Source organism: Camarhynchus parvulus, chromosome 4A, assembly GCF_901933205.1.
Source record: "Camarhynchus parvulus chromosome 4A, STF_HiC, whole genome shotgun sequence".
NCBI lineage: Eukaryota > Metazoa > Chordata > Aves > Passeriformes > Thraupidae > Camarhynchus > Camarhynchus parvulus.
Window position 1 is genome coordinate 28930 of NC_044600.1, and position 17549 is coordinate 46478.

Consider the following 17549-nt stretch of genomic DNA (forward strand, 5'->3'; position numbering starts at 1 on the left):
GCTGCACAGAAGCACTCTCTCACTCCCACTGGATTGAGAATAAATTTGGATTTCCTGCTCCCCAGGACTAACCCAGTGCCTTGCTGTAGGCAGATCTGCACAGCAGGGAAAGCTGTACAGACTTCACTGCAAACACTCAGGTAATAAACATTAAAAGCCCTGCAAAAATAAAACAAGCAATTTAAGACTTAAATTATATTTCTCTTACAAGTTCAAGGCTATCATTATCTGATTTCCAAATATATACCCAATTCCAAATTTTATAAGCAAGCAACAGTTTATGTCAAGCCTCTTATGCTCCACCCCAAAATCCAATAACTGTTTGAAAGTGAAGACAAATGTCCCTTAGGTGGTAAGTTTATAAGGGACCACAAAGCAATCTTTGGACAACTACCATAATAGACCTGCCTAGAGAAAATTCTTGAAGCATCAAAGATGCCATTAACTAGGCTGGATGTTCTTTGTGCAACAGCAAAGGTTACTAGAACTCTGTATCCTCAGCAATTTTGTCTGACAGCCTGGTGCCCAGGCAGGGAGCTGATGTTCATCTCTCCCTGCAGGACTTCACAATCACATGTCTTTGATTTTATTAACATTCCAGTCTGTATATTTGTTCCTGGTACACTGATTTCCAGAAAACTTCTGTTTATTATTTTTATTTCTGAGTGGAAAGATTTTTTTGTCCCTGGCAACCAGCCACTGCTGGCTTTGCTGGGGCTGTTCGGCTCAGTTTTCATCTATAACATGTACACTGATACACGGGGTTTTATAACTCCAGGTTAAGGTTTGCCAAAGAAAACATGAAGAGTGTGCTGCTTCATCCTCTAAATGGAAATACTTTAAAATACAATAGCAATTAAAATTCGGTTTTCAAGTAACTGTAAAAACCACTAGATGGCATTAGATGAAGGGCTTTTAAAAGAACTGGGTGAAATTTGTATTTAAAATATTTAAGCATCCACAGACAGAGTAGTAATTGCAGACTTCACCAACGCAAAAGGAATTGAGTGTTTTGAAGCCAAGCTTCATCCCACTAATACGACGTACCAACCCTTTCCTATGGGAACACAACCGCTGGACACTCGCAGCCAAGAGGGCAGAGAGAAGCAATATGATTTCTTGACATTTAGAGTGCCATTTCAATCTAATCTATTTTTGGTTCTACCTTTGCCTCTAGTAGGACATGCGTACACTTCCAGTGCCGAACGGCAGCCAGCCTTGCACAGCACCACTGGCAGCAAGCAGCTTCCCTGTCCAGTGTTGTCGTAGGCGTAATAGGGAAACAGATGCAGCAGGGAGGACTTTCTGTGCTCTAAACTTTTATTTCTCATGTAAGTAAAGCTGCAGTAGACTCCATGCAAAGCCGATCAAGGTATAGCTTCTCGCCCAAAGCAGTCTGGTGCGCCAGAGGCAGCTGCCCTCACGCAGAGCCCCTGCCTGCGCGTGGCGAAACACGGCTGCAGCCTGAGGGTGAAGGGAAAGAGAAAAAAAAAAAACACGGTAAGAGAAAAAGGGGCAGGGCCGATGTGGTAACCGCCCCCGTCCCACGACGGACGCACAGACCCCGAGGCCCGGCCCTGCCTCCGCCCTACCCAGGAAGGACTTCCCTCTCCGCTTCCCATTGGCTCCGTCGCTCCCCGCATGACCCAACACCGCTCGTTTCATTGGCTACAGCTCGGGGTAAAGGGGCGGGGCGGGCGGAAGGTACGGCAGCGGGTGGGGTATTTCCGGTTTTGTGCGCGCGCCAGGGCCCGGGACGGTCGCGGCGGCCGCGTGAGGTGCGGGGTTGTCCGCGCGCGCTCCCGCCACCGAGAGGGGCGGGGCGGGGCGGGCGTGACTGCCTCAGACAGCGGCGGAAGGAGCGCTGGTGTCCGAGGCCCAGTGAACGGGGTAGCATGAGCGGGGAGGATGGAAACGAGGAATTCTACCGGCAGCTGGAGCTCCAGCAGCAGTACGAGGCCAAGCCAGCCGAGGGCGAAGGCGAGGGCGAGTCCGACCCCTTTACCTACGTGGACCCGGCGGACGGGGCTGCCTACGAGTGGGACTTGGAAAAGAAGGCCTGGTTCCCCAAGGTAGGTACGGGGGAGCCCCGAGGAAGGGGGAGAAGAAGGAGTGGTTGATACCGGATCTCGTCGGTGCGCAGGTGTCCGCATTCACCCACATCGTGTCTGCTGCGAGTCTCAGCAGCACCAAACCATACGTTTTTACAGGTAAAACCATGGTGTCGTTTCCGTCCTTGACCGGCTGCGCTGTCGTGAGGAGCTGCACGTTGGCTATTCGCCTGGGCGGAGAATCTGTAGAGTTGTTCGGGCCTGGGATGAAGTCACGGTTATGTTTGTGCATGTTGATCAGAGGTGCCTGGGGTGTGCTTAGTTCTCTGTAGCTCACCGCTGTAGTCTCACCACAGTAGCTGTGGTGATCTCTTTGTGGGCAGTGTAGAAATTAATTAGTATGTTACGAAGTCTAGATGTATATAGAGTAGTATTATGTCTCTTTTATTGTTATCTGAGGATTATGTCAAATAAGAGATGTGTTTTTCCATCTCCTCCAGTCTTAGAAGCACATTTGAAAAATAAGTGTATTTGTTTTAGTGGCGTTCCACAGCATGGAAATATGTTACCGTATTTAGTTTTTTAAAATTTTGTTAAATGTTTTAACTATGAAATATGGTCTTGCTGTAATAACATGGCTCCTCAAGGGGCAAGTGAACATAGATTTAATATGTTGAGCCAATTTATTGATTTGTGAGTGAAATAGTAGTTTTCTTATCCTATAGCAATGAATGAGGGCAATTACTTAATTTAATATTAAGATGTTTTATGGCATCTACTTGATGGATGTAATGTGCCAATTCTAGTTTGTGACTGTGAATTCATTGCAATCCAGAGAATCTGAGTGAGAGTGAAGCCTGTAGTGCCAAGTTTGAATGCGTGTAAACTTAGGAAAGTGTCTGTGGAGCACATGGCTTATGGAGGGGTAAAAATGTGAAAAATCCAGACTCAGAAAGTGGAGCAGTGGAGAAATGAGTATTTCTGGTTCTCTGTGGGATGCTATATCCAGTAACTACAGTGCTTTGTAAGAGGGTTCTTCTTGTTTTGCTCCCATATCTTTCCCTTCTTCTTACCTCTCTTTTGAAATGTGTCTCTTCTCAGTAGCATTTGTGCTTCCTAAGTGCTTTTCTTGTCTGTTCTTTCTTGGAGAGGAGATAGCATTAAGGGTTGGGTAGGTTAAATAGGAGCAGAAAAGTTCATTAGTGGATATGATGTATAATAGAAGTCCATGACCCACAGTGCTGCACAAAGATTCTTTACCCAGCTGGATGCCATAGAGTTTTTCTGATGATTACTAACAGAAATTTTTATCTAGATAAACTGAGGAGACTGTTGTAACCAGAAGCTGTACTTCTTTCTCCTTGGTCAGTAATGAAATTTTTAATCTGTTTCTTGACAGAAGATACTCTGACTGGTCTAAGTAATTTTTATCTATAGACTGGGATTGCACTGCTGCTCTGCTTTGGGAATACAGTGTCTGCTGAACTTCCACTAAGGCAAATTTCAAAGCAGTGCAAAAAGTGAATGATATTATCTGCCAGCATTCCCTAGAAAAATTTGGAGACAGTAAATTATTTAATAGAAGTAATTGCAACCTTGTTTATTATTTAATTATTTTAATTTCAGTAGTACTGTATAGATGAATGCCAACTTTTTTAGTGCTTCACAGACATAGCACAAAATAACATGTGAAATTCATCTGCTGCTTGCATCACTTGCTGTGAAAATACAGACATTGGCTGTCATCTGCAAGCACAAGGTATCTGTTCTTCATTTGGTTATTCCTTTCCATTTCAGTGGCACCAGCAGTTAATTACACGCTCACATGTTCTGTAGTATTGTATTTCTTTTTCTATAAGCCTAATCATCCTAAACTGCGTGACTGTGTGTGTGTGTAGGTAGGACTGATCTCTGTGATGTGCTCCACCAGAACTGGATTGAAGTCCCCAGTAAGTAGTTCTGTGACTACTTGTTTCTAGTGCTGTCAGGTATGACAGGAGTTCCAATAAAAGCCTGTATATGTGTATAAACTGCTTGTAAAAAAGACATTTTAAGGTGAAGTAGTGGTAATGGCTATATGGTCGGATGATAGTGTTTTATGCAAAAAACATCTTTGTTACAGAGTGGCAAAATTTTATAGTCTGTGGTAGATAATTTGCTAAGAGTAAATGAAGGTTTACAGAGAGTGCAGTTCCCCCAGAAGCTGAAAAATAATGCTTTTGCAGGTTTAATCACTAATTTACGAGTAGGTTCTCTGATGAAAATTAATAATGCTGTTCACCAGCAAGTACAGAAGCTTCTTAATTCTCTGGATCTCATCAACTGTGGCACTAAGGATTCGCTAAGATGGCTAATGTCAAAGATAATGTACCTGATTTGAGCAGTGTCTTCCTTTTTTCACTAAATGTGGTTGTACTTTGTCTTGATGCTGTGTTACGTCATACCTGTAAGAGCAGCCATTTGCATTCTTCATTGAGGTGTGCGGCAAATCTTGTTTAGCCTAAGAGTTATTTTGTGTTCACCTTTAAAGTTATGGGCCTCCGTGGCATCTTGCATTATTCCTGACAAGCCTGTTACTGTCAATTTTGCATTTCTGATTTGTCATAATGAAATTTTAGAGCTCAAACATCAAGCTTCAAATTACTATGGAAGATAAGAGATTACATTTTCATCACTGACACTTGAAATTGCTGTCTTATAATAGCTTAATGGCGCATAGTTTTGTTTCCTTTTGAATACAAATGAAGCAGGTGCAGCAAAGGTCAGAGTCCGATAAGATTTTTCAAAGGTTAAAGCTCAGTTTTGAGAAAAAATATTTCAGAGTGTGCAACTTCAGAAATTACTTCGTAATGTGGGGATGCTAACAAAAGCAGCTATGATGTATCTCTTTGCCTGGGACTGCCCGTGGCTGGAAGTACTGTGTATAATTTGTGGGGTTTTTTTCTTTTATTTTGATCCCTAAAGCATAGGCATTGGCCACTCTTATATTTTTTCCAAATATAGTCTCTCTATCTATTTGTAGGATATAATGTAAAGCCTATTGCCTTGGAAGCAATGTGTTAACATCCCTAGTTAAGTGTAATGTTTACTGCCTGTCAACACAAATATATGACGTCTCTGGAAATGATTCCATGAAAAGGCAGATGCCTGCACATGTCAGTCATTCATTATCACATGTGGATAAATTGTTGGCTTAGTATCAGTATCACTTTGACACTTCACCACGGCCAGGAGCACTTGATTTCTGTCCTTCAGGCAGATCCAACTCACATGGAAAGGAGAAAGCTTTTTTGAAAAAAAAAAATGGCAGAAATGGCAGTTTGAAAAATGGCAGAACCTGTGAAGTGTTTGTGTAAAAACTGCATATGCATATGTATGGAATTTGTGTTTTGGTCTAGTTCAGGTAATGCTTGAACTGATTGTTCTTGTTGTGTGTATGACTTTGCAAAGATCGTTTTAAAATATTGTTATTTTCTATGTAGCCTGATCAGAAAGTGACCATCACCTAACTAACTTTAAAATACAAGCCTGTATTTATACTTCTTTGAAATTTTATATTAATTTTCCTAATTTCTTTTCAGATAACAGAAGATTTCCTGGCAACCTATCATGCCAACTATGGTTTCCATGCAGATGAGACAGATACTTCGTCTGCTTCTGGTACAGCCACTGAAAGTAAGCAACCAGTAAGTTCTAAGAAATCGGGAACACAACCATCAGCCAATGAGACAGGACGAAAACAAACAGATCCAAAACAAAAATTGGAAAAAAGGAAGCTAGAGCCAGGTAAGTGACAAAGCACTTCCCTCTGCATAGGCTACGACCTGTATTGTACTGACGGAAAACTGGGAGTTAATCGTTGTTATCTGGTACAGCAAAGATAAGGTTGTACTGGTAATTTGCAGAACGGTTCTAAAATTGTGTGATGCTTCATAGGTATCCTCCTGAATCTGTATATAAAAGGAAAAAAAGCAAGGCATGTTCAGAACTTCTCTGTGAGCAAGCAAAAATTCTCATAAATCTGTTGGAATATGAATATTTATGCTCCTGTGTTTAATGTATTACCATGACTGAATTAGATTCTTGTGTTTAGGGTGGTTTCACGTTGAAGAAGATAGGAACACAAATGTTTATGTGACAGGTAAGAGTGTTTATTTATATACTTTGAGCTAAAGATGGTAAAAGAGGCTCATATATGTCTCTAATATTATCTATTCAATCTGTCACTTGCAAGCTGCTTAATATTATATTCATGGCTGAGTAATGTCTTTGTGACCTTTAAATTGCAGATATGGGAAAGAAGTAGAATGGACAGATTTCATGCTTTTATCTGTTAAATGGGGTATTCTCTGAGCTGTGTCAGCCAAGTCACTAATTTATTCTTCTATAGGAAAAACAGTTTCTGCAGGCTTTTAAGGGATAGGATAATGACAAGTTTATGATGAGACAGCGGATCAACTATATGCATCACTTAATCTATAATTTTTATTTGCTCTAATAAATAATTATTAGGTAAGAAGGAATAAACAGTAAAAAATATTGGGAAGAGAATGAGAAAGTAATGTGCAAGCTCAAATGAAATTATCTGTGCACTTATTTATTACGATGTTTTTCTACTTCTTTTGGATGGTGGGGTGCTTTCTTTAGATGCATATACTTAGGTACACTTGGTGGTTGTGAGCAGTCACAGGAGTGCACATACTTGCATTTTCACAGTCATTTTCAAAAAGATTCAAAAATCTTCTTGCAGGCCAAACTAGCATGGGACATGCACATAATTTTCTCATCGGTTTTGTTTTTTTCTTATCCTCAATTCAGAGTTCAGTTCTTAAAATCTTTATACATTATCAGCCACTCTTTTTATTGAGTTTGTGAGTGAAGAAAACAGTTGTCTGTTTATAGGTTGTATTCTTATGGGGATTTTTTTGTCTCTGATACCTAGAAGTGCAGTGGGACTTGAAGCTTGGGCAGGAGAGTTACATTTGCAGAAGTCTTTGTGTCTGCTGCAGTGTGGATGATGTGTGACAAGAAATCTCTAGGTGTGCATATTAGGGAGCACAGAGATTTTTCTGTGCATTACACCTATTATAAAGTACAAGGATTTTCAGAATACTAGTATGAAGTAATGCTTAGAAGGTAAGGCCCAAGGGCAGTGGTTTCTTGCAGTGTATGTAAATTGTTGTCCTTTTTGATATCTTTAGTTTAAATAAATGCTACGGGAAGATATGTTCTAATGAGGCTTTTTTAAAAATAGACCATACTTAAGCCTTCTGTTTGAATTTATTTTGCAGGTTTACCTCCAGACATTACGAAAGATGAATTTGTACAAGTCATGTCAAAATGTGGTATTATCATGCGAGATCCTCAGACAGAAGAACACAAGATCAAACTGTACAAAGATAAGGAAGGAAATCTTAAAGGAGATGGCCTCTGTTGTTATCTGAAGGTCAGGGTGCACTGAAATGAAGTTTTCCATCACGCTGAAGGCACATATGGCCATTATTTCAGAATCACATTCAGAAGACTCTTGAAAATCTAAAGCACAGTTTGGAATATAGGTGTCTGGTTTAAAGATTTACACAGAAATGCCCACTTAGCTGATTTGTTTCCTCTTACCCAACCTCATCCTCGGCCTGGAAATGGCTATAATACCTGCTGAACATGTCTCTACATGCTCCTGTCTTGGGTGCCAGAGATGATGGACTGAAATGGGAGGATTTTCACCTTTTACTTTGAAAATATGCCACTGTGTAACCAAAAATAGAGAAATAGTTAGCCAGGAAGAACCATACTGTAGTCCTGTATTTACAACTTGTAATTGAGAACTGGCTTGGTTCAGAACTGTGCTTTCATTCTTTATTAAGCCTCAAAAGTTTAGGCCACAGTACTATTTCCTTATGTGTTGCACTTGTGAATAATTTGGAAAGTTGGTGATTGCAAGTGCAGCCGGCTTTAGTTCTGCAAGAAGCACAATGCAGTACTAAATCAAATGGCTTGTAGCCTGTGCTATTTTTGCAATTGTAGTAGTTAGGACCATGGAGTGCACAATCATAAATGCTGTCTTCATGCTAAAGGACTTTTAGGAAAACATTAAAAATTACTTAAGAGTCTCAACATCTGCTGTTCTTGGAAAAGTGATACAAGTTTTATAGGAAATCAATTCCCTAAAACCTTTTTATTCTTGCTTTTAAGTTCATCAGCTTGCTTAGATATTGCGGATTCATGTCTATGATGTATTTGAATGAAATATGCAGCTGTTTTTGGAAGTATTAATCAATTACAACAGGAGTGAAGAAATACTGGGTTTTGATCAAGAAAACAGTGCCAGCCAGCTGTGTGTCAGAAGACAGCATTATGGTTTTCAGTGACAGGGACTTGATTCTTAGCACAGTATACTTAATGACATCTTACTGGAATACAGTTTGATTTTGCCATGTGCTTTAAAGTTTGTACTGTGCTTTATCTTCAAATAGAGAGAATCAGTTCAACTTGCTTTGAGGCTTCTGGATGAAGCAGAAATCCGAGGCTATAAATTGCATGTGGAAGTTGCAAAGTTCCAACTGAAGGGGGAGTATGATGCAAGCAAAAAGAAGAAGAAATGTAAAGACTACAAGAAGAAGTTGTCACAGCAGCAGAAGTTTGTATTTTTTATTTCAGTAAAATATTGCTTGACTTCTAAGTGCTATTAGTAAAGAGATGCTTTCTTTCAAATACAGTGCTAAGTTTTGCAAAGGTTAAAGTCTTGTCTGACAGTGAAATAGCTTAACTATTGCATGTTTGAAGGGGGCTAACTCCTAAATTAAGTGTTTATAAGATGAACTTCTTGGCAATTCACACATTAAATACACAGGTAGCAATGATGCCTTCAGATGTAGAAGAAAATACCACAGTTCTGGGGAAGTAAGACTCTCTTCCTCTTCAGTGGATGAGAGTGTGCAAGTCCTGCCACAATATCTGGGCTTACTGTTGGAAGGTCATAACACTCTGGCTGCTCACATATATTTAGTGCCATACTGCAGTAGTTGCAAAGGGCAAGAAATGCCTGCTGTTAGGAGCAAATACTAAATTATCTCTGTAGGTTTCCCCAGACGTCTCTCTCTGTTATAAAATATACTGGGTTTTGAGTTGTACCTTGATTCATTTTGTCTCTTAAAAATTGTTCTGCCTTTTGGAACCAAGAAGATGCAGATTAAAGAAGAAAAAACTTTGAATATTTTTGGTATTTCAATGAAAGCGGCATTCACTAAGCATTGTAAATAGTAATGCAGAAATAGTTAAGGGGAGCAAGGCTGCTTGATATCTTATCAATTAAAGCCAGAAATATATCTGCCCGAAAAATACACTGATGATTCTTGCTGTAAGAAGTCTCCAGTGTGTAGGCAGGTGTATGAAAATTATGAATTTGCATTTGACAGCAATTTGTGTGAATAAAAGGACTGTGTTCCTTTTGAGTTGAATTTACCGGTATAACTACTCTCATTGGAAATCCAAGTTTTCTTCAGCTAAAGTAGCAGGTACAAGAAGAAATTTAAGATTTCCCCGCCCCAGTGTATGATCTTGAGATTTAAAAGTGTAAGTAAATGTGTGGGGGTTTTTGTAATAGGATATGAACTAGGCATTTCTACAAGAAGTAAGATTTGCTGTGAGAAGGCAAAGTCCTAGAACAGATGTTCTGGGTTATGTGACTGGCTTGTGTTAGTGGCTCTATACCGGGGAACAAAAGACATCTTCTGGTAATACCAGTGTAAGAGTTGATGTGTTCTTACACGTTCTTTTAAATAAAAGCAGTTAGATTTTACCTAGGGGAATAGCAGATCTCCTTTTTTTCCAGAATAAGTTAGAAAAAATGATAAAATACTGAGATTTTAATTGCACTTGAAAACAGCTGGTTCCTTTATCTGAGTTGATATTAGGAAGGAATTAATACTTCATAAATATTTTCTCAGTGTTTTAAAAAATACTTTACTTTCAAAAATTATTTGTATTCCGTCTGTGAGCCTTTAAGTACCTTAAAACCTCATATGCTTTGTAGCATTAGTAAACCTGGGTAATTACTGTATTTTTTAGAAGAATAACATAAATCTTTGTGTCACAATATATGTTAAGATAGCGCAAGAAATGTGGAATTAATGATTTTTTTTTTTCAACAAATACTTGTAGAAACTGAAGAGAGCCGCAACAATATCTTCTTACTGTTGCTTCATTTCATTAGACAGCTGGATTGGAGGCCGGAGAAGAAAGATGGGGCAACTCGAATGCGGCATGAACGCATCGTTATTATCAGGAATATGTTTCACCCCAAGGACTTTGAGGTAGGAAGATGCAGTTTGCTTCTGTAGATTGTGCTGTTAGAAGTTAACGTCTCGGCTTTCTGCCATACAAATTGTAGCAAAATTCTAAGCGGATGAAAACAAAATTAAGCAAAGTTAAATTGCTGTTTGGGAAGGATGTTCTCCTGTGCCAAACATCTGCTTTAAATTCATTCATCTCTCTCCAAAAGCAAGGAGAAAATGTTGATAAGAATGTATTTTTCAAGTCGGGGTTTTTCACTGTCTGAAAAACCTATATGTCTGACAATACTCTTTTCTGGGATGGAAAGAGGAGTAAACAACAGTAATAGTTAGAATGGAGAAATGAGCACAGAATAGCTTTATTTACAAGTAGTATTTATTAAATGCAAATGAGAGCTGTCTGCCAACTCCTAAGTAGCTTTGAAAATGTAGCATAATAGCACTTAATTTATGGACTTTTAACAGATTGACACATGTACCACTGCTGATGGATCTAAAATAGAGCTGAGGGAAGTGAATGCTTGTCTTTAATTAAAGCTGTGTAATTGCTTTGTAGGAGGACCCTCTAGTGCTAAATGAGATAAGAGAAGATCTGCGGACCGAGTGTGAAAAGTTTGGTCAAGTGAAGAAGGTTCTCATATTTGATGTAGGTATTTTTATATGTTGCGTTGGCAGAATTGATGTAATGTGCAAAGGTGCAAAACTTTTAGGATGCTGTAAATATGAGTCGAGCATTCATTTGGATGTGTTTACTTCATGGAAACTTGACTTAATCTTTCAGTACTTTAAAACTTTTAGAACTTAATAGTCTAAGCACCTGTATACTTCAGCCTATGTAAAGGCAGCTAGCTCTTCCTAGGAGCTTGGATATATGTTACAAGTTTGAAAGTGTATGGATACATTATTTGTAGCTAAGCTAGCTGAAATAACTTTGTTTTGTGTTCAAAAATTGTGTTGTGTGTGCCAGTAGAACAACGTATGGAAACTTGAAAACTGAACTTTTCAAACATGATTATGTATGATCAGACTGGAGCTATATCCTGATTGTTTTTATAAGACAATATAAAGGGTATTGGAATGAATGCATTAGTTAGAATATTATTAAATGCAAGTTGCCTGTCCTTACAGAGGCACCCTGATGGCGTTGCTTCTGTGTCATTTAAAGAAGCAACAGAAGCTGATTTGTGCAAGCTGACTCTAAATGGAAGGTGGTTTGGTGGCCGTCAGCTCAGTGCTGAAACATGGGACGGTGTAACGGATTATCAGGTAGCTTTTTGTGGTTCCATTTTATCCAATATGTCTTCCAAGCAGTAAACTTCTTTGAATTCTAGGAGTCCTTGGCATTCCTGTCTCCATACCCTTCCCCTGCCTGCGTTATCTTGCTTTTCTTCAAAAGCTGTAGAATGTCTCCAAAAATCATTCTCAATTATTCAACTCAGCAAAAAATTAGAGGACCTGTTTGAGTACTGAAAATGTCAACTTGGAGGATTAGCCACTGGATATACAGATCATTAGTTCACAGTCAGCATTGAGATATTTCTGTAATATAAATATTTGTTTATTTTCATCTATGTAAATACTCATTTTGACAAGTGTGACTCTAATGATGTGTATAAACACTTCTTTAACAGGTGGAGGAGACTGCAAGAGAAAGGGAAGAAAGGCTCAAGGTGTGGGAGTCATTTTTAGGGGATCCTGATGCAAAGGAGCAGCAAACTACATCTGATTTGCATTCTGCATCAAGCAGTGTTAAACTGCCCGAAGGGAAACAGCCTCCAGAGGCTAATGACGCACCTAAGGAGGATGCAAATGATGACACTCATAAGAGGGAGAACAATGGTGGGGATATTAATGAAGATGGAGCTCCATCCACAGACAGCAGCCTTGCAGGCAGTGATGGTGAAGCTGATACATAACATCTTTAAAGCTTTACGAGACCATGATTTTTAGGGTGATGTTTGAGTGTATCCTTTTTTTCAGGGTGACTTCAGGCAATATTCATATGAATATAGGTGTATTAGAATGTCATCAACTGTATGCTTTGAAGTTTTCATTTAATGGGGTTCTAAAAGTTTGTATTAATTGGCTGTTCAGGTGAAGTAACTCAAGTTTTCAAGAGCACAGTAAAACTCATTAGGCTTCTTTTGTTCTAACTATGCTTGTCAGTGTTTCATGATGCGAGTGTGAAATATGTTCCAGCCCTTAAGTTTATGTAACTATATGTAACTTATGTAATGCGAAGCTTTTACAAGATGTGTGGATTGTACTGTTAATTTTTCTGTTAAGTTCCCTTGGAACTCAGTATTTCAATAACTTGTGTCCTGGTATGTTGGATAATTTTATGGAACATGTGCCATGATCCAGATAGGGTGAATGCATTGGATGTGTTGCGATGTATTAGGTGGCAGATGAGTAGTCTCGGGTCATAAGCTTAAAGAAAGTGGCAGACAGTGTTGCCACAGCAACCCTAAGGCAAATTGAGTGAAGAGAGGTTATTAAATCAGATCATTCAGCAAATGAAGTTTTCCTTCCTTCAACAGAAGTTTAGATCTTCTGTTGATGTTAGAGGCTGGAATTGTCTCAAGGAGACTAGAAGTGCATGAACACACGTATTCTGGGACATAATAACATTGTTTTTACACTCTCATGATCTGTATGTAGTAGGTATCAAAACAGGCTTTTGATTTTTTGGTGGCTTTATTAGTTCTTGCTTTTATATTAGAGTAAGGGTTTTGTGTAAACTTCATTAGCATCTTGAATGTGAGTTCTCCTCAACATTTTCATTTAGCTCTGTGTGCTCTTCACAGTGGGGAGGATCTTCCATCTTTCATAAAATTTAAATGCTTTGGCAGCTCAAACTGCAGTTTATTGTGCAAAAGTTAGAATACTTTAAAATATGCTTTCAAATAATGCTCTTATATGGAAAAAGCAAGTGGTACTCCTCTTCAAAATATTTCCAAAAGCAAGGACTTAGAATATCTTCTACCTTAAGATATTTTAGTAAGTGGCAGACTTTCAAAAATAACTGGGTGGAACTGTTTTGGGCATAGTCATTCTTAATTTAGAATTCAACTGTTTTGATAAGTACGGATAGAAGAACATGGATTTAGGCACTAAACAATTCAAAATTCATAGCATGCTGTTTATATGGATGATCACCAGTACATATTTGCAAGGAGGATCCTTTTAACTTTTTAAATTCATATTGGATTGCAAGAAACTGTAGATGCTGTGTTTCCATCATGAGGTAATCAGAATACTCTGCAAATGTTATTTTCAAACCTTGTGCTCTGAGATTACCATACAGATTTTTTTCCTGCATTCCAGATGGTTGTCTAAGTTTATTTTGTTGGTTTTTTTTTAATATATAGTCAGTATGTGTGGGTGGCTATGCCAACAAGAGCATCTAAGTTAACACTGCCATTGTGGTTATAAGTTACAACTTTCTTTTGTGACAAAAATAGCTGTCATAATTGAATTTAGGGGTTAAAAGTCCGGGGGCTCATCCTATGCTGATATGACAAATTTCCCATTTTGAATTGCACTATAAAGAAGAGATGTAGCTCTTGCCAGCTAAAAAAAGTCAATTTTCTCATCTTTCCAAGTGTGTGGATTGTGTGTTTCAGTAAAGCAGGTGTTTGAAGAATTCAGGGAATCTGGAACACTGCCTGGTTAGTAGCTGCACATAGTGGTGTATTCAGACACATTCCTGGGTTGTGTTGGTTCTGCCTTAGTTATTTTCATTGGTAAGAAGCACCACAGACCTTTGAGAGCTGGAAGTGTTTGCATATGAGGAGTGTAGTTTAGTGTGGTGAGTATTGCTTTCAGTGTTCCTTTTTTCTTCCAGCTTCTGGACTCCAGGCTTTAGATCTTTCTCTTGTGTTTTGTTTGCTTTTTTTTTTAAGGGAGCCCAGTTGTGTAACACTACACGGTTAAATCCCTTGTTTTACAGTGGAATTACAGCTGATACAAGGAAACTGGTGGAAATATGTGTAAAACTTGTAAAGTTCTATGAAGTCTTATCATGGTATCAGATATGGAGAACAAGGTGAATGTTAGTATTTGAAATAAGACGTTGAAAAATAAGGAATTGCTGTATGTGCTGTATGTTCCTCTCTCCAGTTGATGTGCAAATTTGACTGGCTTGGTGCTGAAGTTGAATGTGCTCTTAGTCCTTTCACCTTCTTCTTTAGACCTCACACTAAAGTAGAGCACCAACAAAGACTGAGACCAAATGCTTTACTGGCTTTCCTATTAACTAGGATTTTTAAGTAATAAAAGCTCTTTTTCCATGCAAATATGTTGTTCTCAAGTGTGGAATTAAACTTGTACTTTCCTTTTGTCTACCTCCATTTTCCCCAGTAAAATGTAAAAATATATTTTTATAAACTATTCATTAAGTTATTGAGGCATTTAGTAGTCCAAGGAGAGGTTAATGCAGCTGTGACTCTTTTCAGCAGATTTTCATTAAAACCAAATTCTTTAGATATTTTCCTTTTTGAAATTATTTATGAAGTTATTTTGAATTTATGAAATTTGTATAAATCAGTCTGAACAAAAATCAAGAATTTTCACAGAAGTTAAAATTGCTATTTTGAACTATGATTATGAAATTCTTAGAGTATAGAGCAGTAATGTTTAATGAGAAATTTTAACAGATCTGAACAAGCGGAGTTCCTTTTTAAACTTACATGTTTTTCTTAGTAATCAGCATCATACATAAATTTGTAAGAAGTTAAAACCCTAAAGGAATTCTCACTTTATTTTTTCTTTAATTAAAAGTGTTTTCTGTTTACTTTCCTTGCTCATTAGAAGTGAAACAACAACCGTTTTGCTCAGTTTCTAAGGTTATTTTCTTAGGTCCCATTCCAGTGTTCAAGTATACTGGATGTTCCTCCATCCCTGTGCTTTTGGTGAGAGCTTAATTTTAAGAGAATCTGTCTCCTTTCCTCTGTATATGATAGAAACAAGAACTAGCAGCAGACTGAAACAATTTGTAGGTAATTATTTTTTGCTCAGTTTTGAAATAGAGGAATAGATGTTTCTACCAATTTTCAGTGTAATAATATGGATGTAAAGCCACTTAAATACAATACGACAGAGTATTAACTAATGCTTCACCATAGTTTGGCAGAGTTGCTTTCTGAACCATCCAAAATAATTGCCGAGCTTCAGGATAAATTGGTAGTTTGCTTTAAAATCAAATGCTGTTCAGTGGTTTGCAGGAAGCAGTTTTTACGGAGTTACAGATGTCCACCATGATGTGGCTGGAGGAGCATGGCCAAGGTAGACACCTGGGGGCAAAAAGCCTCAAAATAAAAGGCTTTTCAGAAGGTTTTCTCTTTTTTGCAGGTTCTCAAATGTTCGTATACTGGTGTAAAGAGAGAATTAGTTTCATTTTGCATCAAAATGTTTATCTGTTTCTCCTGCTGGCTTTTCAAAATTTTTAAATTGAATTTCAGTCCCTTGTACAGCTTAGGTTTTGTATAAGGATTGCAATTCACTTAAAATCTTTCATATGTTAAATGCAGTGCATTTTAGCTAAAACACGTCCTACACATTATTCAGTTAAGGTTAACCTATTAACAGTATAAAATAATTATCTTCCTTCCTTAAAGAAAATTGAAGGTGTTGGATGCTTCATAGAAACCCAAACTTGCCTTTCATCAATATTCATACCTGGAATTCTTGAAACTAAACCAAACCAAATTTGAAAAAAAAAATATGTATTCCTATGGATTTTAATTGGATTTTTAAATTCTTATTTTTATTTCTGCATTTGAGAAAACATACTGCAGTATGGTAAATTAATTCTGTGAGTTGTGTATTTGTGTTGATTTGACTTGTGTGTATTGTAGTGCTCATTATAGCTTGACATCTTACTGTCAGAATACTCTGAAAGTTCTGTAAAATATTTATAGAATTATGAAATGTTTTGCAGCAAGCTGGTTTTTTGCTCACTCTGTAATATGAAAAGTATATTGTTAGATTAAACTTTTCAGTAAGTAAACTCAGAATTTTTTCTGACAGGTGATTTTCTTTCAATAAATTAATCATTTTCATTTATCCTTTAAAAAAGCAACATTATAAAGTAAAGTGCTATTTGAATAATGTCTAGACTTGTGACAGCATCTGAGAATACCCTTTGTTTGATTTGTTTCTTAAAGGGGTTGTGTTTTATACTACCTTTTTAATAAACAAACTCATGAACAGAACAAGTCTCTGCTGATTAGTTTCAAGGTAACGTATTTGTCTTTTTTTCCTCAGTAAAAGATACCGTAGCATTTGGCGTACAGGAGCTTCAGTTTATAAGCCACATATGTTAATGTGCCAGAGCTTCCAGCTGGACCCAGTAGACAAGTTGCTGGAACTGTAGGTGGGAATATGGTATTTGTTCCCTATTTATGGATTTGGTCTCAGCCTTCTTCCTGGCTTGGGATGTTAATGGACCTGCATGGAGAGAAAAGGAGCAGGAGGGATCACTGCAGACACCGTAGTTAAAATTGAGATTGAGGGACAAATAGAATCTTAGTTTTTATTCTCAAAAGTTCTTAATTTTTTTTCTTCAAAGTTTTGACACTTTGAATGCTTCAAAATCACTGCAAATCAGTCATTCAATTCCTGTACTGAAGAATAGGGATGAAAATCCCATTTTACCTGGTAGTTCTTTCTAGGAGCTTTAAACTGATGCCATCTTAACCTGAGGAGAGCTTTAACTGTCAGCACAAGAGGACGATATCAAATAAGGTCTTGAAAAACTTTAGCGGAAGGAAATCTGTGCTGTTTGAGACAGTTTAGGTACGGGAGTCAGAGCAGTGGAGATGATGAAGACTCTTGCCCTGCTGGTGGACTGGAATCCAGTCTGTCTCACAATGAAAACGTGTTTGCGCAAACAGTGTGTCAATAAAAGACTAAGCACCGTCACGGGAACTCTCCCAGCCTGGTAGTTAAGTTGTTCTGGGAAGGGCAGAGGGTGGATTCATATGTATTTAGGCAGAGGGAATTGGATTGTGTTCTCCAACTTTCTGGGTGAGTAAACAAACTCCTAAGCTACTCTATAAAAGACGTAATGTCACCAGTTTGGTGACTAGTTCCTCAGTGTGTTTTTTCCAGCTGAGACTGGCAAGTTTGACCCTGTTTCAGCATTTCTGGAATGGTTGAAATTTGCTAATTTTGGTAAACTTGCTACAAAAAAACCTCTTCCCTG

The 17549-nt window shown here is 38.1% G+C and overlaps 1 protein-coding gene across 1 annotated transcript; it reads left to right on the plus strand.

The window, feature by feature from the left end:
- The first annotated feature begins 1746 nt into the window (after positions 1 to 1746).
- On the plus strand, positions 1747 to 16560 carry HTATSF1 (HIV-1 Tat specific factor 1). The gene is made up of 9 exons (XM_030967711.1): positions 1747 to 2072; positions 5633 to 5837; positions 6145 to 6192; positions 7343 to 7497; positions 8525 to 8688; positions 10264 to 10363; positions 10899 to 10988; positions 11471 to 11608; positions 11974 to 16560. Exons 1-9 carry the CDS (start codon positions 1896 to 1898, stop codon positions 12256 to 12258), a joined length of 1362 nt encoding a protein of 453 aa, XP_030823571.1. The 5' UTR covers positions 1747 to 1895; the 3' UTR covers positions 12259 to 16560.
- The last annotated feature ends 989 nt before the right edge of the window (positions 16561 to 17549 follow it).